The following is a 17,107-nucleotide window of genomic DNA, read 5'->3' on the forward strand; positions in this document are numbered from 1 at the left end:
AGATTTTAAAATCTATACAATGTTTAATAGAGAGCCAGTGCAGTGTTGACAGAACCGGGTTAGGGAAGTCATGGCCTGACGGTTAGCAACTCTGACTCGCAATCGAAAGGTTGTGAGTTCGAGTCTCGGGCCGGAAGGAATTGTAGGTAGGTGCATGTACAGTTTTCTCTCCACCTTCAATACCACGACTTAGGTGCCCTTGAGCAAGGCATCGAACCCCCAACTGCTCCCTGCCGCATTTATGCCGCAACATAAATGACTGCCCACTGCTCCGGGTGTGTTCACAGTGTGTGTGTGTGTGTTCACTGCTATGTGTGTGTGCACTTCGGATGGGTTAATTGCAGAGAGAATTTTGAGTATGGGTCACCATACTTGGCTGAATGTCACGTCACTCATGTAATATGATCATACTTCCTGGTTCTAGTAAGAACTCTAGCTGCTGTATTTTGAACCAGCTGGAGTTTGTTTATTAAGCGTGCAGAACGACCAGCCAATAAAGCATTACAATAATCGAATCTTGAGGTCATAAATGCATGGATTAACATTTTTGCATTTTACATTTAGAGCATAGGTCATAATTTAGATATATTTCTTAGATGAAAAATGCAGTTTTTTCAAATGCTAGAAATGTGGCTTTCTAAAAAGATTTCTGGAAAGATTGGGGGGTCAACACTTCGCTGTGCAACTGGCTGTTGGACTTTCTGACTTGAAGACCTCAGGCAGTACGGGTCGTCAGCAACACATCCAGCACCATCACACTGAACACTGGGGCCCCCCAAGGATGTGTGCTGAGCCCCCTCCTCTTCACTCTGCTGTCCCATGACTGCACACCGTCACACAGCTCCAACCTCTTCATTAAGTTTGCGGATGACACGACTGTGGTGGGTCTCATTAGCAACAAGGATGAGACAAACTACAGGAGCGAGGTGAGCCACCTGTCCGGGTGGTGCAGTGACAACAATCTCTCTCTGAACGTGGAGAAGATGAAGGAGATTGTTGTAGACTTCAGGAGAGCACACACTCAGCAAGTTCCTCTGACCATCAATGGTGCGACTGTGGAGAGAGTGAGCAGCACCAAGTTCCTGGGTGTGCACATCACAGAGGACCTCTCCTGGACTGAAAACACAGCAGCACTGGCCAATAAATCAAATCAACGTCTCTACTTCCTCCGCAAACTGAGGAGAGCCAGAGCCCCACCCCCCATCATGTACACCTTCTACAGAGGGACCATCGAGAGAACCCTGACAGGCTGCATCACTGTGTGGTATGGCGCCTGCAACGTGTCCTGCCGAAAGACTCTGCAACGCATAGTGAGAGCAGCTGAGAAGATCATTGGTGTCTCTCTCCCCTCCCTCCAGGACATCTATGGAACCCGTTTCACCCGCAAAGCCCTCTGCATTGCAGGTGATCCCACCCACCCATCACACAGCTTCTTCAGTCTGCTGCCATCAGGGAGGAGACTGCGGAGTCTCCAGGCCAGGACCAGCAGACTGAAGGACAGCTTCATCCACAAGGCTGTCAGGAAACTGAACTCGCTCCCAAACTTGCCCCCCCCCCCAGATCCCTCCCCCCACTAATATACGATGACATGCACCAGTCACTTTGTGCAGCTTTGGTCTGCTCACTACCTCATTCTCCATGGAACTGACGTCATTCCACTACCTCATCAATCAGTTTAATAAAATAACTGCTCTTGAGCCCTTTGCCACTTTAATCAGACTTAATAAGCTTTTTTTTTTTTTGCACTAAATAATCTTTTATCTGCACTGTTGTTCACTTCATTGATTTGCACTCTATCTGCCTTTTGCCTTGCTCTGCTTAATTTAACTTTATTTTTAATTTTATTATTAATTTTATTATTTTTTAACATTCCCTTATTGTATAGTTGTATCTACATTTTATATTTTGATCTAGATTTTTAGGCTTTAATGTTAATGTTATCTGTGTGCACCGGGGGTCTGAGAGTAACGCAATTTCGATTCTCTGTATGTATGTACTGTACATGTGGAAGAATTGACAATAAAGCAGACTTGAACTTGAATTGCTATCAAATAGCACACCTAGGTTCCTAACTGATGACGAGGAATTGACAGGGCAGCCTTCAAGTAGACAGCATTCTAGATTATTACATGCAGAGTTTTTAGGTCCTATAATTAACACTGCTGTTTTTCAGAATTTAGCAGTAAGAAATTACTCATCATACAGTTTTTTATATTGAATATGAATTCCGTACATTTTTCAAATTGGTATGTTTCCCCGGGCCATGAAGAAATGTAGAGTATCATCAGCATAACAGTGAATACAGTGTTTCCTTATGATATCTCCCATGTAAAGTGTGAAGAGTATCAGCATTTTTACTGAGCTTTGAGGTACTCCAAACTAGTGATACACTAGTGATCAATATGATACCTCTTAATTCACTGCTATGAATGGATGGCGGTCAGCTACAACCACGACCAGATGATAAGAGCAGGTCACTTGTAACTCTAATGAGAGCAGGCTCAGTATTATGATATGGTCTCAATCCTGACTGGACATTTTCACATATACCATTTTACTCTTAAGTAGGAATATAATTGTGAGGATTTTACATTTTCTAGTATCTTGGACAGAAAAGAGAGATTTGAGATTGCTCTGTAATTAACTCAGTGTTTGGGGTCAAGTTGTGTTTTTTTATTTTTTTGCTTTATTTGTTTGAAGGTTTTGGGACATATCCTAGACAAAAAGTAATCAGATCTAGCAGTTTTTTATGCTTTTCGCTAGGATAGGTTACTTTCCTGCCAAACAATGCAAAATACCTCTACTTTTGTTTTCCTCCAGCTGCGCTCTTTTTTCCAGATTGCTCTCTTTAGGGTGCAAGGGTTCTCATTATACCACGGTGTCAGACTGTTTAGATCGATCAAGAAGATTACTTACAAAGCAAACTTTTGTGGTAGAAGTGATGGTTATACCATACTTGTAACAAGGAGTTTACAGTTTTAGCATACAAATGTTTTGTATAAGACTAATATAGAAAGACATATTTAAAATCAAATGCACACAAAAAGGAATAAACATTTATTATAGGATATTATTTTCTCAAGTTACCAAAGCTAAATTTACTCAAGAATAAAATGTTAAACTACCAAATGTGTTTGACTTCTATTTTCAGTGGGGCACAAAAGAGATGCATCAAAAGGAGTCCGGAGCCTTAGTCACCATTCACTATTTCACACATTTATATAGGATATAATAAATCAATGGCCACTGAGAATATGCAAGTCCCTCCTATTTCAGTACATTATGTTTACTAAAGATTGTAAAGGTGCAATTTATTTTAGACTGCTCATATGTATTCATTTTGTCATGTAGTAAAGTTTATCTGCAGGTACTTCTCAGAGAGAGGTGATGCAGTGGCTAAAGCTCATAAATAAACTTGTTAGTGTCTTTACCTTTTTTGTATAGCCACAGTTATTAAACAGGGCTTTCAATACCATATTTTCCTTTGATTAAAAAGTTAAGAGGTCATTTGAGTACAATGATAGTAAAACATTGTGAACTTTCCTTAAAATATGAAACTACTTGCAAGCAAAATGTAATTTAAATTTTCTGGCATAATAAACATCCCCACATTTTAGGAATACGAAGTAAAAAGCAGTTAAATCCATGTAATTATTAAGAATATATTATTAAGACATCTGGGCATAGCCAGATGTAGCATTTTGGGCAAAATTCTACTTTACTGCCTGTCTCTGGAGATACCTTCTTCTGATCAAAATTTGAAGGCAGCATAGATGTATCCTTCGCTGCCTTTGATTTCATAAAGACAGTGCAGAATCAGAAATAATTTAACTATCAGACTCTGATTATAAATGACAAAATAACCTTAATGTAATAATGTAATTCATACACTAAAGGGTTGAGTACATAGTGCATAAGTACATAGTGTATGTCACAGTGTCTGGTTTGTGTTCCCTGGGTAACCACTAGATGTCCTCCTTCCCCACGGTGTCTGTCACATTTTGAACTACATTTCTCACGATCCTTGTGTCTTCATTGCACTCAGCTGTCCCTGGTCACTAATCATTGCACTCAGCCAATTCCCCATTAGCATTATCAAGGGCTCGTGAGGGACAGATTGGAGCTGCCGTCTTGCCATTGTGAACGGAGAGGGGATAGGAGATGCATGTCTGCCGAGCCAGTGCCGCTGCACAAGATGGCCGCCAGCCCCGTTGACTTTCCAGAGTCGAGTCAGGTCCCCGTTGACTTTCCAGAGTCGGGCAAGTCACCGTTGACTTTTTAGAGTCGGGGCAAGTCACAGATGACCCCCCAGAGTCGGGGGCAAGTCACTGATGACCCCCCAGAGTCGTGGTGGTATTCTGTGCTGCCTTGGTGGGCTCCTGTCTCGACCGCACGGATGTGGTGGTCTTCTGCGCCACCCTGGTGGGCTCCTGTCTCGACCGCACGGCTGTGGTGGTCTTCTGCACCGCCCTGGTGGGCTTCTGTCTCGACCGCACGGATGTGGTGGTCTTCTGCGCCACCCTGGTGGGCTTCGGTCTCGACTGCATGGATATGGGGGTCTTCTGCGCCGCCCTGGTGGGCTTCTGTCTCGACCGCACAGTTGTGGTGGTCTTCTGCGCCACCCTGGTGGGCTTCGGTCTCGACTGCATGGATATGGTGGTCTTCTGCGCCACCCTAGTGGGCTTCTGTTTCGACCGCACGGATGTGGTGGTCTTCTGCGCCGCCCTGGTGGTCTTCTGTTTCGACCACACAGTTGTGGTGGTCTTCTGCGCCACCCTGGTGGTCTTCTGTTTCGACCGCACGGATATGGTGGTCTTCTGCGCCGCCCTGGTGGGTTTCTGACTCAACCGCATGGCTCCAATTCCACCTTGCTCCACCCTGTATTCCTGCCCTGTCGGTTTGGCCCTGGGCCACTGAACATTCAGTCCTTCCAGGACTTATGTTTTGTTGGTTTTTTTTAATTTGTTTTGTGTTTTTTTTGCCCTCTTCTCTCTGTTCCCCCCCATCCAGCCCGTGAGCCTTCTCCAGTCCACATCCCTCCTGGTCTCTTGTTTTGACGGTCAAGTCTTGGAGCGTCTGGTAGCTGCTCCATAGAGGGGGGTTATGTCACAGTGTCTGGTTTGTGTTCCCTGGGTAACCACTAGATGTCCTCCTTCCCCACGGTGTCTGTCACCTTTTGAACTACATTTCCCACAATCCTTGTGTCTTCATTCTCCCACAAGTCAATGTGTTGGAAAGAGTTTATCTATCTGTTAAACTTCAGGAAGAGAGACACCAAAGTGAAGGCAGAATAGGAGCAACCACTACCTATGGTTTCACTTAACCACTATACCCCATCCTACAATGTGTGTACCTTTGCACTCCTTTAAAAAATATAGGGGTAAGAAGAGGTGTGTAACAAAAATAGAGAGGAGAGGCTGAAAGGACTGCCGTGTCCAGGGTCCCAGGGCAGACACACAAAAATGCTCAGCAACACCAGTTTCAAAATAAACCAAGATATTTTATTTAACAGAATGTAGGAATTCATCAAACAAAGGCTTCGGTAGGGAAAAAGGCCAAAACAACAACAAAAAAATTATGCTTACTAGATTTAATGGCTTACCTGCAGTACAAAAATAAAATAAGATAAAATACAGATATCCTTACCTGTCTCTCTCTCTAATGTAAACACAGGAGAAAACTAGTATTCAAAAAGAACAGACATCCAACTCCCTTCAAGAAATTTTCCCACTCAAATGTGTAAAACAATGGTAAACAGCACCCTGCACCACTCTGTGGTCTGGCTATAGTGTACAAAAAACACACTATCCAGCTCAAGAACACCAAAGGAAGCTGGGGTACACTCTCCGTTAGCTTGAAGCATTATGTTGTTGCTGTGCAAATTTGTTGTCTCACTTTGTGTACATGAATCATATCTCTTCCCAACAATATTAAGATCTGAGCATCCGGATCTAACTTCAGAATTATTGTGCCACAGCCCTAAGATGTGGATAAGCGAGAGCGACCTATAGTGTGGGAATCTCAGATCTATTGCTCATGATCTCATTGCACTCAGTTAATTGAGGAAGGTCCAGAAACAAGCTACCATCCAAAGCTTCTACTTTGAAAACCATTTGCTTACTTTCCATTTATCTCAATGGATCCAGCACAAGTTTCCAGCAATTATGGTGACAGGCTGCTTTGGATTCCAAACAATTCATAGTTTTTACTTGACGTCACACCCTTACAGGAACATCCACATGGAATCAAGTCAAGTCAAGTCACCTTTGTTGTATTGTGCCTTATACAATACTGTTTGCATCAAAGCAGCTTTACAGTGTCAAGGAAAATAGTTTGTCAATAATGCAAGAAGTCTGGCAAAACAAGGCTTTCCTCCCTTGACTGCCAGTTATCTTTACAAGAGTTTGCATAAAGTAGTAATGTAGTAAGAGAGTAATATTTTAAGGCCAAATATACCTTATTGATGTAGCATAATTTGCACAGGAAAGCAGATGAACCCAGTATATAAACACATTGTTTAAAGTTTAATATGAAAAGTTTTCCCAAAGAAAACCATTCTTAAGAAAACACTGAAAAATGTAGCGGATTGGTTCAATATTCCTGGCTTATTTGTTTGCCTGCACGCATCATCAATAAGGTGTGTGCTGAATATTTAATATTTAATATTACTGTTTTAAAGGCACATTAAATGTTTTCACATTAAATGTTTTAGAATGTCTGAAAAGTTGTTTTTTGTGATTGAAATATTGTGCTTTATACAGATTGCTAATGGCCAAAACTTGCATTTTGTTCACATATCTTTGTTTTAATCTTTTGAGAGGTGATATTTTTGGATTGGAACAGATGGAAATTTGACAGGCTAGTGCTGCAGTTCTGGATGTTTTGCCCGCCAGGTCTTCATGAAATGACTGAAACTATGAATTGGAAGAACTCTTGAATTGGCCAGTGACAAATAACACTGATCATCCATGGAGCATTCTTGTTGAACTTGAGGAAAGACATGCGCCAAACACATCTGAAGCACACAATTGGGGTGAATACCTTCTCCACAAATTTCTGTACATCTTGAAGTTATCTTAGGAGCAACACTATCTTGCCCTTGAGTTTTTGGTTCTTGCATCTTACATCTTAAATGGGAATGGAGCAGTATCAGGATATATGGTTATGCAATGTCTATCAGACTTATATTCTGTGCATTTAAGTGCCAGATGACATTCTCTGGCCATATGATTTGGAGAGCAACACTTAAAAAGAGGTTCTTGCGCTCTGTTAATGATTTTCTTCTGAAGGCTCTACATTTCGGTGGAGGATGAAATTTGTTATGAAGAGGGCAGCGTTTAATTAAATATTTTTGGCAGTGTCTGGAATATTGCATAAATTCCAACTGAGTATTTTTAGACATGTCTGTCTTCTGCACTGACACAGGGGTTTTGGAAACACTGTACTTGAATAGAGAACTTTCATTTCGGTTGAAAGTGTGACTACTTTCTGAGAGCATAAAACTAGCATCGTTCCTGGCTTTGTCCTCACTGCAAACAAAATGTGTAAAAAATCAAGATAAACCAATCCAGGCTGGTATTCATCTACTTTAGAGATAAATCAACTCCATACTTAGGTCTATTTAGCTATTTAAGTTTTGTGTGATATTTTGAAGAAAGACAAGGAAAGCTATCTGAACATTTGATCAGGGTGCTCTCTATCACTTCTGGAGTGGCATAGGCTTCTTGAAGTCTTAGCCAAGACAACTCTAGTGCAGCTTGGTGACATACAACTTGTATCCTTCTTATATGTTAAGAAAATTCCTTATCCTTACCTCGCTCACTTTCTTTCCTATTTTTCCTCTTCCCTTGCACCATATTGATAGAATTGCTGCGCTGCTGGCATTGCTTTGACACGAGCAGGAGGGCCTACATTAGACCTACAATCTGCCAGCATTTTTAGCTGGGTATTTTAACATGAATTAGAGAATGCGGTTTCATTTCTGCAGAACAAAATAAATTATTTTTTATTTTTTAAATAATCACTACAAAACTCAATTTAAAATGTGTCATTGTTTTATAAATCTTCCACTTCAAAGCCTATTAGTGATAGCCGATTATATTCAGTAATATACAAATGATATAAAATCATGAATAAAATACATTTATTCTAGCCCTTTCAGTAAATTTTTAGCAAATTTTCATTTTCTGGGTGAGCTATTCCTTTAATTATTAATTGAGTATTTAATTGATTGCAGCAGTTTTTAATTATAATTTGCTGAGCTGCTATTTAAAGGCTCTGAACACAGGATATGCATAGTTTGCCCACGTTAAAAAGTTAAATGAATAGTTCAAAGACACAAGTACACCCGGCAAACAAAACAACTGATGTATGTTCCACTAAGGACCGGCAGGCGGCAGTAACGTGCGAAATATGCACGAGGTTGAACGGTGGCTTCATGAAGAAAAGGACAGTTCTCATGGAGTAAACAGTCAAATATTCTTGTTTTTAATGTGTCTGAATAAATAATTAAGATTTCATATTTGATTACTGAAAAAGCAAACCACACAAAGGTAAGTATTCTTCTGTGGATTTATGATAAATGAATCGGCTGTGATCAACGCTTCATAGATGTACATTACATTGTATTGCACGTCAATTATTTGTCAATCAATCGTTTACCAAATCACGCGAATCAAATCTCGTAACTTACTCACTTTCTTCATAGTGTGGAACGACTTGGTTGTAATCCAGCTGGAAGACCTGTCAACTTTAATAACAGATATGCTCATTTAAAGACATTAACGTTAACGTTAACTTACCTGTTTCAATTAAGTGTAATCTTCAGATGATATCAGGGCGTTTGAAATTATGAGCACCAGCCTGTGTGAACGTCGAGCATAATACAATCCTTTCACACACGTGTTTAAACTGTTTCTACTTTCATAAACCGGTAGAATTGCTTTGCTGGACATAGATTATGAATATTGCAGTTCAACAATTTAGAAAGAAACCTTCCTAGATTTGATTTAGTCGACAGTTTGTTTTGATTAGCTTGGACATTGCATGCTTATTTTGCATCCTGTCACCCATCTTCCAAACAAACTTTGTGTCTTAATGGGCCGTCTCAGGACAAAGGCAGGGAAACACACTGGACCGATGGATTCAAGATTTTTATTCGTCACATACACAATTACATATATAACCAGCAGTGAAATGTGAGTCAGGTCCGCTCCATGGACAGTGCAATTATTAAAGAATACAACACAGATTAAAATATACACATATATATATATATATATATATATATATATATATATATATATATATATATATATATAGAATGAAATAAAAGTAAACAATAAAAATATAAGAATAAAATAATAAAACGATGTATACTGTAGAATTAAATATAGAACGAAAAATAATGTGCATGAAAGTAAACTGTAGTCTTAAATATTTAGATACACAGGGATGTACAAGAGGCAAATGTGCAAAAAGAGTCCTTGATGATTTTAACAGCTCTGCTTTTGCAGCGTTTGAGGTAATGTCCTGCAGAGAGTGGAAAGCAGACCCAGAGATGCGCTCTGCTAAGTGCACAACTCTCTGCAGGGCTTTGCATCTTGACTGGAGCTGTTTCTCATACCACTCTGAAATACATCTGAGAGTCAGTACACTTTCTATAGCCCCTGAATAGAAAGTTTTCAGGATTACTGGTGAGAGACTGAATTTCCTCCACTGTTGCAGATGGTACAGCCTTTGCCTGGCTTTATTAACCTGTGTTAGGATGTGTGATGCACTCGCTTTAATGCCATCCAAACCTCGTCCTCCGACACGGTGATCACATGATGATCGCTGCTCTGACTGCTGCATCCTGACGCACTGATTGGCAGACTCTTGCTTTCAAAACAAGTCCATCACAGGGTTACCTGCAAAACACCCATATCAACACATGCAAATAGTGATTATTTATTTATTTATTTATTTTTTACTTCGTGTAAGACACACGCTCAAATTTAGTTTCAGTCTTGTAACTTTTTCTGCTCATCTGCCTTCTGAGTTTATGACCATTAAACACATGAACAAAACACCAAGATAAATAATCATCAATAGATTCCTCGTGTTCTAGATCCAAGATGACATTACAGCCCTTTTACAAGAAAAATATTCCTTAAATGATCTGAATAACCACGACTACTTGCAATTAGGGATATGCCGGTATCAAATTTTCCTGTTGCGATTAATTGTTGAAATTTAGTTTAAAAAAAGTGATCATAATACAGGATAACAGGTTAAATAACTTTTTTCTTATAAAAAAAATAACTGAACATTTAAATACAATAAAGCAATACGGCCGTGCAAAGGCAAAAGACCATAACTTCGATTTTTGTAATTAGTTATTGATATTTTTAGGACATTCAAGACATCCTTTATCATGTGTCAATCTTGTTGTTTTTTCACAAAAAGTTATGGGTCATCTCAAGTGTAACTTCGAAAAGCCCCAGAGATACCGAGGCAGAACACATTATAACACCAGTTACTGCTCTTTCACTTTGTTTGGAAATGCTCATATTGAGTTACCGCTTTCTGCCTTTGTTTAGCCATGCATCAATATGAAGTTACGATGCCTGTTTGGCGTTATACAGTGTTCAATCATGCAATCAGTAGTCTACTAACAGTTCACAATTAAATCTATATCGTACCTTTTCTTGTAACCTGATCAAATTAATCCATGTCGACGTCATCGGACTGATCGAAGATGTTTAATCCACAACCATTCTGAGCATTATTCCCATTTGCTGGTGTTCACATAAATCCACAAGTTATTCTTTTAGGTTAGGCTATTTCATACAAACCAATATAAAAGCAATTATGCTATGTCTAGCATTCCTTTAAGTTACTGAGCATAGCAAGTAAATTTGTATCCACGGTATCCACTTTTGTTTCACTTTAAGTCTGCTTTTTACAAAAAAAAAAAAAAAAACATAATACAGTCACAATTCTACTGTATATGCAATAGCCTATATGAGACAACCCATGATCACTTGATTTAATACAGTTGTTACTATAACAATTTTGTAAATGGTGATCTTCAACCAAATATTGATAATGTGGAAGTTACTACCTTTTGCCTTGGTTTGACTTCAAACGTTTTGCAGACAATGCAAAGGCAGAGTACATTAACTTCAAAATAGGGTAAAAAAAAAAATCAAGTTTGAGCTCACAGTTTTTTAATGTAGATAAATTTAATTACGAAAACATCTCACTGTTAAAATTCCAGTGTATTGCCTATAATTAATTTGGAAGTAAAAAACGTTACAGTCGTTTTTCTGTTTCTCAAGGTCTTTTAAAAAATACAAGTCTTAGTTCATGATAACTCATTAAATAACACCGCTGCATCTTACAATTTTTACAATGTGTTATTAAATATAGGAATACCTTAGATTGATGAATGTTCAGAAGACTTTCATTGGCAGTTTGTTAACTAGTGAATTAATCATACAGTGGTGTTGTGCATTTTGACCAGTTGATGGGAAAATTGTTCTTAAAATGCATTCCAAATTCGGAATAATTTGTAATATACAATATTCACGGTATTTATCTTGTATATTCATTACCGTGATATATCGCATTACTGAATACCGGCACATGTCTACTTGCAATTAATAGTACTGTGAACATCTAGTGCTATCTACAGAAATATTATGACCCTTTTCCCCCCTTGTGGGTTGTTTTCAGATGGGCGAGGTGGAGTTGTCCTGTCTGGCTTATGCCAAAATGTACCTACATGCAAGTCAGTTTCCTCGCTGCAGTGTGAACGGCCTACTGTTGTCTTCCAGTCCAGCAGGGGGGGCTGTATGTATCACAGACTGTGTGCCACTGCTCCACACGCACTTGTCCCTGGCTCCAATCACACAGCTTGCTCTTACACAGGTAAGTGTGCTTTTAATAAGTATTTGCAGTGGAAAAATTCACATGCCGCTGCATTTAATCCAGCGAGTGCCAGCATTTATTCGGCAATTGTTTTTATTTCTGATACGATTTTTCATTGCAAAACTACAAAAGTAGTGATTGTGTATAAGAACGTCTTTGTGTCATTAGCTTTAAGATTTAAAAGCGTCATGAATTTAAAATTGTTAAATGAAAATAGGTGAAACACATTTAGGACTTCCTTAAACTGAACTAATTTTACTTTGGTGACTGTATCCCTTAAAGGGGTAGTTCACCAAAAAAAAAAAGTCATCATTTACTGACACTTCTGTTGTTCTAAACGTGTCGTTTTGGGATCACAAAATGAAGATATTTTATTATTCTCTCTTATCCATTTATTGAAATGTTTGAGCTTCTGTTTTCTGTATATAAAGTGTATTGGATTTTCAAATATACAGGTGCTGGTCATATAATTAGAATATCATCAAAAAGTTATTTCACTAATTCCATTCAAAAAAATTAAACTTGTATAGTATATTCATTCATTACACACAGACTGATATATGTCACATGTATATTTCTTTTAATTTTGATGATTATAACTGAAACTAAGGAAAATCCCAGATTCAGTATCTCAGAAAATTAGAATATTACTTAAGAAATCTTGGCCAACTGAAAAGTATGAACATGAAAAGTATGAGCATGTACAGCACTCAAAACTTGGACCAACACCAGCAGATGACATGGCACCTCAAACCATCACTGACTGTGGAAACTTTACACTGGACCTCAAGCAACGTGGATTGTGTGCCTCTCCGCTCTTCCTCCAGACTCAGAGACCCTGATTTCCAAAGGGAAATGCTAAATTTACCTTCATCAGAGAACATAACTTTGGAGCATTTAGCAGCAGTCCAGTCCTTTTTGTCTTTAGATGCTTCTGACACTGTCTGTTGTTCAAGAGTTGCTTGACACAAGGAATGCGACAGCTGAAACCCATGTCTTGCATACATCTGCGAGTAGCAGTTCTTGAAGCACTGACTCCAGCTGAAGTCCACTCTTTGTGAATCTCCCCCACATTTTTGAATGGGTTTTGTTTCACATTCCTCTCCAGGGTGCGGTTCGGTTTTCTACTACATATTTTCCTTGCCTTCACCTCTCTATTAATGTGCTTGGACACAGAGTTTTTTGAACAGCCAGCCTCTTTTGCAATGACGTTTTGTGTCTTGCCCTCCTTGTGCAAGGTGTCAATGGTCGTCTTTTGGACAACTGTCAAGTCCGCAGTCTTCCCCATGATTGTGTAGCCTATAAAACTAGACTGAGAGACCATTTAAAGGCTTTAGAGCTGTTTTGAGTTAATTAGCTGATTAGAGTGTGGCACCAGGCGTCTTCAATATTGAACCTTTTCATAACATTCTAATTTTCTGACATACTGAATTCTGGATTTTCCTTAGTTGTCAGTTATAATCATCAAAATTAAAAAAAAATTAACATATGAAATATCAGTCTGTGTGTAATGAATGAATATAATATACAAGTTTCACTTTTTGAATGTAATTAGTTAAATCAACTTTGTGATAATACTCTAATTATATGACCAGCACCTGTGTGTGTATGTATGTATGTATGTTTGTATATATGTGTGTGTATATACACACACATATGTGTAAAGAATAACTTTCAATAGGATCTAAATCTTGTTCTTTTCTTTCACAGAAATGAAAAGAACTTTAAATGATTAAATGTAAAGTTTAAATGCTTCTTTTGTAGAATACATGTCATTGTTTCCTGTTGTAGGTCGATGTTTGGTGTTTGCAAACACAGCAAAGGATTGTGGGATATTATCAAGCCAATGCTTGTGTCTCAGACAGCAGGTACTTTTTAACTTTTTTTTTTTTTTCATCTTGCATTTTACTTTTTCAGGGCTTAAAGTTCTCTGGCACTGTAATGGATCTCCGACTTGCGGCATTTGGCTACGGGTGTTGATATCATGTTTAAGTTCATGATTTTGTCTACCAATGTATGAGAGGAACACTGCTTTCATTAACAAACAACATTACAAAAGCCAATCAGAAGTTTTTGCTCTTATAAACACATGTGCATTAGCTGATGAATGGAAAAGAATTAGCCTGGGTCTCGAGAGAAACACATTGAAAAATTAACAAAGATTTCTACCTAGTGTCATATTTACATAAAAAAGCAGCGGATCTTTGTAAACAGGTCGGAGTAATCACATCATCTCCATAAGAACGGTATGATTGTTAGAACAAATTTACCTGTATTTTTTTAAAAGGTCCTGTTCACACATGATCTCTTTACGGTAATTTACCAGTATAGATTGCTCGGAAAAACTCTTCCTCTTCATATGCATTGAGTTTGGGTTGCTTAACGTTCATCTGGGAAAACTCACTTGATCTGTTTAATATAAATCATTGAAACCTATGCCAATACAGGAGAATACATCAACATATTTCTTATTATGAGATTTCTTGTACATTGTGATCTCAAAATAAAAGTTTCTGACTTTGCATGTGGCCAAGTTTAAAAATTTTATTGATTTAAACTTTGTTGAATCACATGAAATATCACCAGGCCATTGGCTCCCTATGCAGGTAATTTGTTATAATATAGTCTAGGCATATTACATTATTTAACAGTGTTGTTCAATAAAACCATGTAGTTTTTATACTTAATTTGAGGCCAATTACTATTGCCTCATTGTTACTTTATATATAAACATAGTCATTAAATCCTGTTTTTCCACTTAGTTCTATTTGTATTAATAAAAAATATCAGATTACTCACTTGTCAAAATAATAAGTACATTATTTGATTAGCAAAATTATCATTAGTTAAGCACTAAATTAGTAATAACATTTCAAAATACAAATGCATTGTTTTACTTTTTGTGATTTAAAAGACAAATATTTTGTCATTTGAAAATTTCTTTAAGTATTAAAACATTGTGTCATTCTAGTGAACCATGTAACTGCATTTTGCCTCACCTTGTGAGCTTAGTGTATTGTAATCGTATCCCGATTGTCTGTGAGCGTGATATAGCTCATAGTTTTCCACGTGTATGACATAGCTTTCATTCTTCAGGGCAATCATATTCATAAATAATAATAATAATCTGTTTAAATAATGAAAGCGGTAACTTTACCATAGTAGACTATTAAATACTACAGTTGCCACAGTCATTGCATTCTTTGCATGTGCTGCACTTTATTTGCACCATTTTTTATTAGTTTATTTATTATAATTTGAAGATAACAATATTGATAAGTGAGATCTGATTTTAGTCCTTGAAAACCAAAAAATAGTGCAAGTCCTTGAAAGTCCTGGAATTGTATTTTTCAGTATCTGTACAAACCCTGTTTAAGTTACCAGTTCTTGGACCATTTAATGTTTCTTGTTGTTAATTGAACTGAACTGTAGTTTTCTGTAGTAAACTGTCTCTGTATATTTCCTATTTTATATTAATTTCCTAGTATTTTAATTTACCATTATTTATTTTAAACAAAACAATTTCAGAAATGTCATGTTTTAGATTGTAAGTCATCTTGTACCCTGTCAAGGACAAAGCTAACCAGCAAAACTTGATATCAAAAGCATCCTAAATGTTACATGTGTTTGCACCTATTGTAGTGAGTAACCTTTCTTGTTATTGCTGTTTTATCCTACCATAATCTGTAGTCTGAGCCTGTCAAGGGCTAATGATATTGCAGATACATTACTAATTAGTTTCAAGGAAATTCCAAATAACCCTGTATATGTGTCCGCCCCTGCAATCCCCAGAAAAAAAGTTCAGGCTTAAGATTTTTTTTTTTTTTTTTTTTTTTTGCTTTAACCCCTTGTTTTTCTCACACTGTTTTTTGTTTGTTTTTTCCAGCCCTACACCATGTGCATTGAAGATTGCAGAGAAGATCTTCGAGCAGTGTAACAATGCCGTGTTGCTTATGGTAATTCAGAAATTGTCACCTTGGTGCAAAAGTGAATTGGAAAAGTCCTTTGGTTTTAAAGGGAACAAATGTTTGTTCTTCAGATTGATGGAGAAAAGATGTTTCCAGGCGGCCGTGTTCCTCCGATCGTGGTGTATGAGCGTAAAGATGGCCGCTGGGCTCTCAAAGACAAACACACATAAGACAAATCTAAAAGCATCTGCTGCTTTGTTGATGATAATGCTGCATTGCAATTAATTAATGATGTGTATTCTTAAGAATAATGCTTCGGCAGTGGGAAGAAACCTGTTCCATAGTTAATCAGCTGCTCAGCTCTGGTGATCAGGGACTATTGGTGGACTTTGACAGCCATTTGGATGACATCACAAAAGATTGGACCAATCAGAAACTCAATGCCAAGATCCTGAAGCTGGTCTCCCCAGCCAATGGAAATGTTTAACCATATAGACATAAGTCTCCACACGTCATAGTTTTTTCCCCTCTATGCGTTGCCTCAAAATTGTGTTTTTAAGATTATTTGACTCAGTTCATCGTATTTCATTTTGACATATGTTATATACATGATGTCCTCAATATATGCAAAAATAACCATCTTCTTTAGTTTGGTATGATTTGGTGGTTTGACCCTAAAAATTAACACACACATTGAGGGGGAATCGTAATACAAGCAGCATATTTTTTCTTACTTTGATCGTCTGTCATTACTTGGTTAGTTTTTAAGATCTGTATATACATCTATCTAAACATCAAATTAATCTGTAATGAAACTACGTATGGTCCCTCAGGTGCTTTCACAACATGAGGTTCTCAATTTTACAGACTTAATACAAAAAAAGAGAAAAGTTTCAAGAGATTTTATTGTTGTCATGTAGTATTCAGCTTTAACTATATGAAGGAAGTTGTGAGCTAATCCATTCTCTAATAATTTAGATGATTCCTTTCAGCAGACTGAAAGCAAATTAGCTCAGAATTGTGTGAGTGTATGATTCCGGGTGTGTCCTACAAAATGTGAATCTTCAGGCCTGTCTGGAGTTTCTATTTGCTGTTTTAATGCCTTTTTTCCAATGCAGCACTGATGACGTTTGCATTTCCTAACCTGTATGACTGACTTTCATCTGTGGAACATAAAAGAAAATATTTAGAAAAATTATATGTGGGCTGTTTTTTGTGTAGTTTTTTTGGTCCGTGTGATGAAACTAAACTGGCACTGAAATCAGTAATGGCTAATAGCATTCTAT

The 17,107-nt window shown here is 37.8% G+C and overlaps 1 protein-coding gene across 2 annotated transcripts; it reads left to right on the forward strand.

Moving 5' to 3' along the window:
* Positions 1-8,395: 8,395 nt before the first annotated feature.
* LOC113072466 (ER membrane protein complex subunit 9-like) lies at positions 8,396-17,016 on the forward strand. Of its 2 annotated transcripts, none has more exons than XM_026245447.1 (6): positions 8,396-8,552; positions 11,719-11,913; positions 13,705-13,781; positions 15,800-15,869; positions 15,953-16,047; positions 16,128-17,016. In XM_026245447.1, the coding sequence occupies exons 2-6, from the start codon at positions 11,719-11,721 to the stop codon at positions 16,306-16,308; spliced, it is 618 nt and encodes a 205-aa protein (XP_026101232.1). In that variant the 5' UTR covers positions 8,396-8,552; the 3' UTR covers positions 16,309-17,016. The 2 variants fall into 2 exon arrangements, with proteins under 2 accessions (XP_026101232.1, XP_026101233.1); XM_026245448.1 differs by having other exon boundaries at positions 8,397-8,552; positions 11,705-11,913.
* The last annotated feature ends 91 nt before the right edge of the window (positions 17,017-17,107 follow it).

This window comes from Carassius auratus, unplaced genomic scaffold (assembly GCF_003368295.1).
Source record: "Carassius auratus strain Wakin unplaced genomic scaffold, ASM336829v1 scaf_tig00009130, whole genome shotgun sequence".
Taxonomy (NCBI): domain Eukaryota; kingdom Metazoa; phylum Chordata; class Actinopteri; order Cypriniformes; family Cyprinidae; genus Carassius; species Carassius auratus.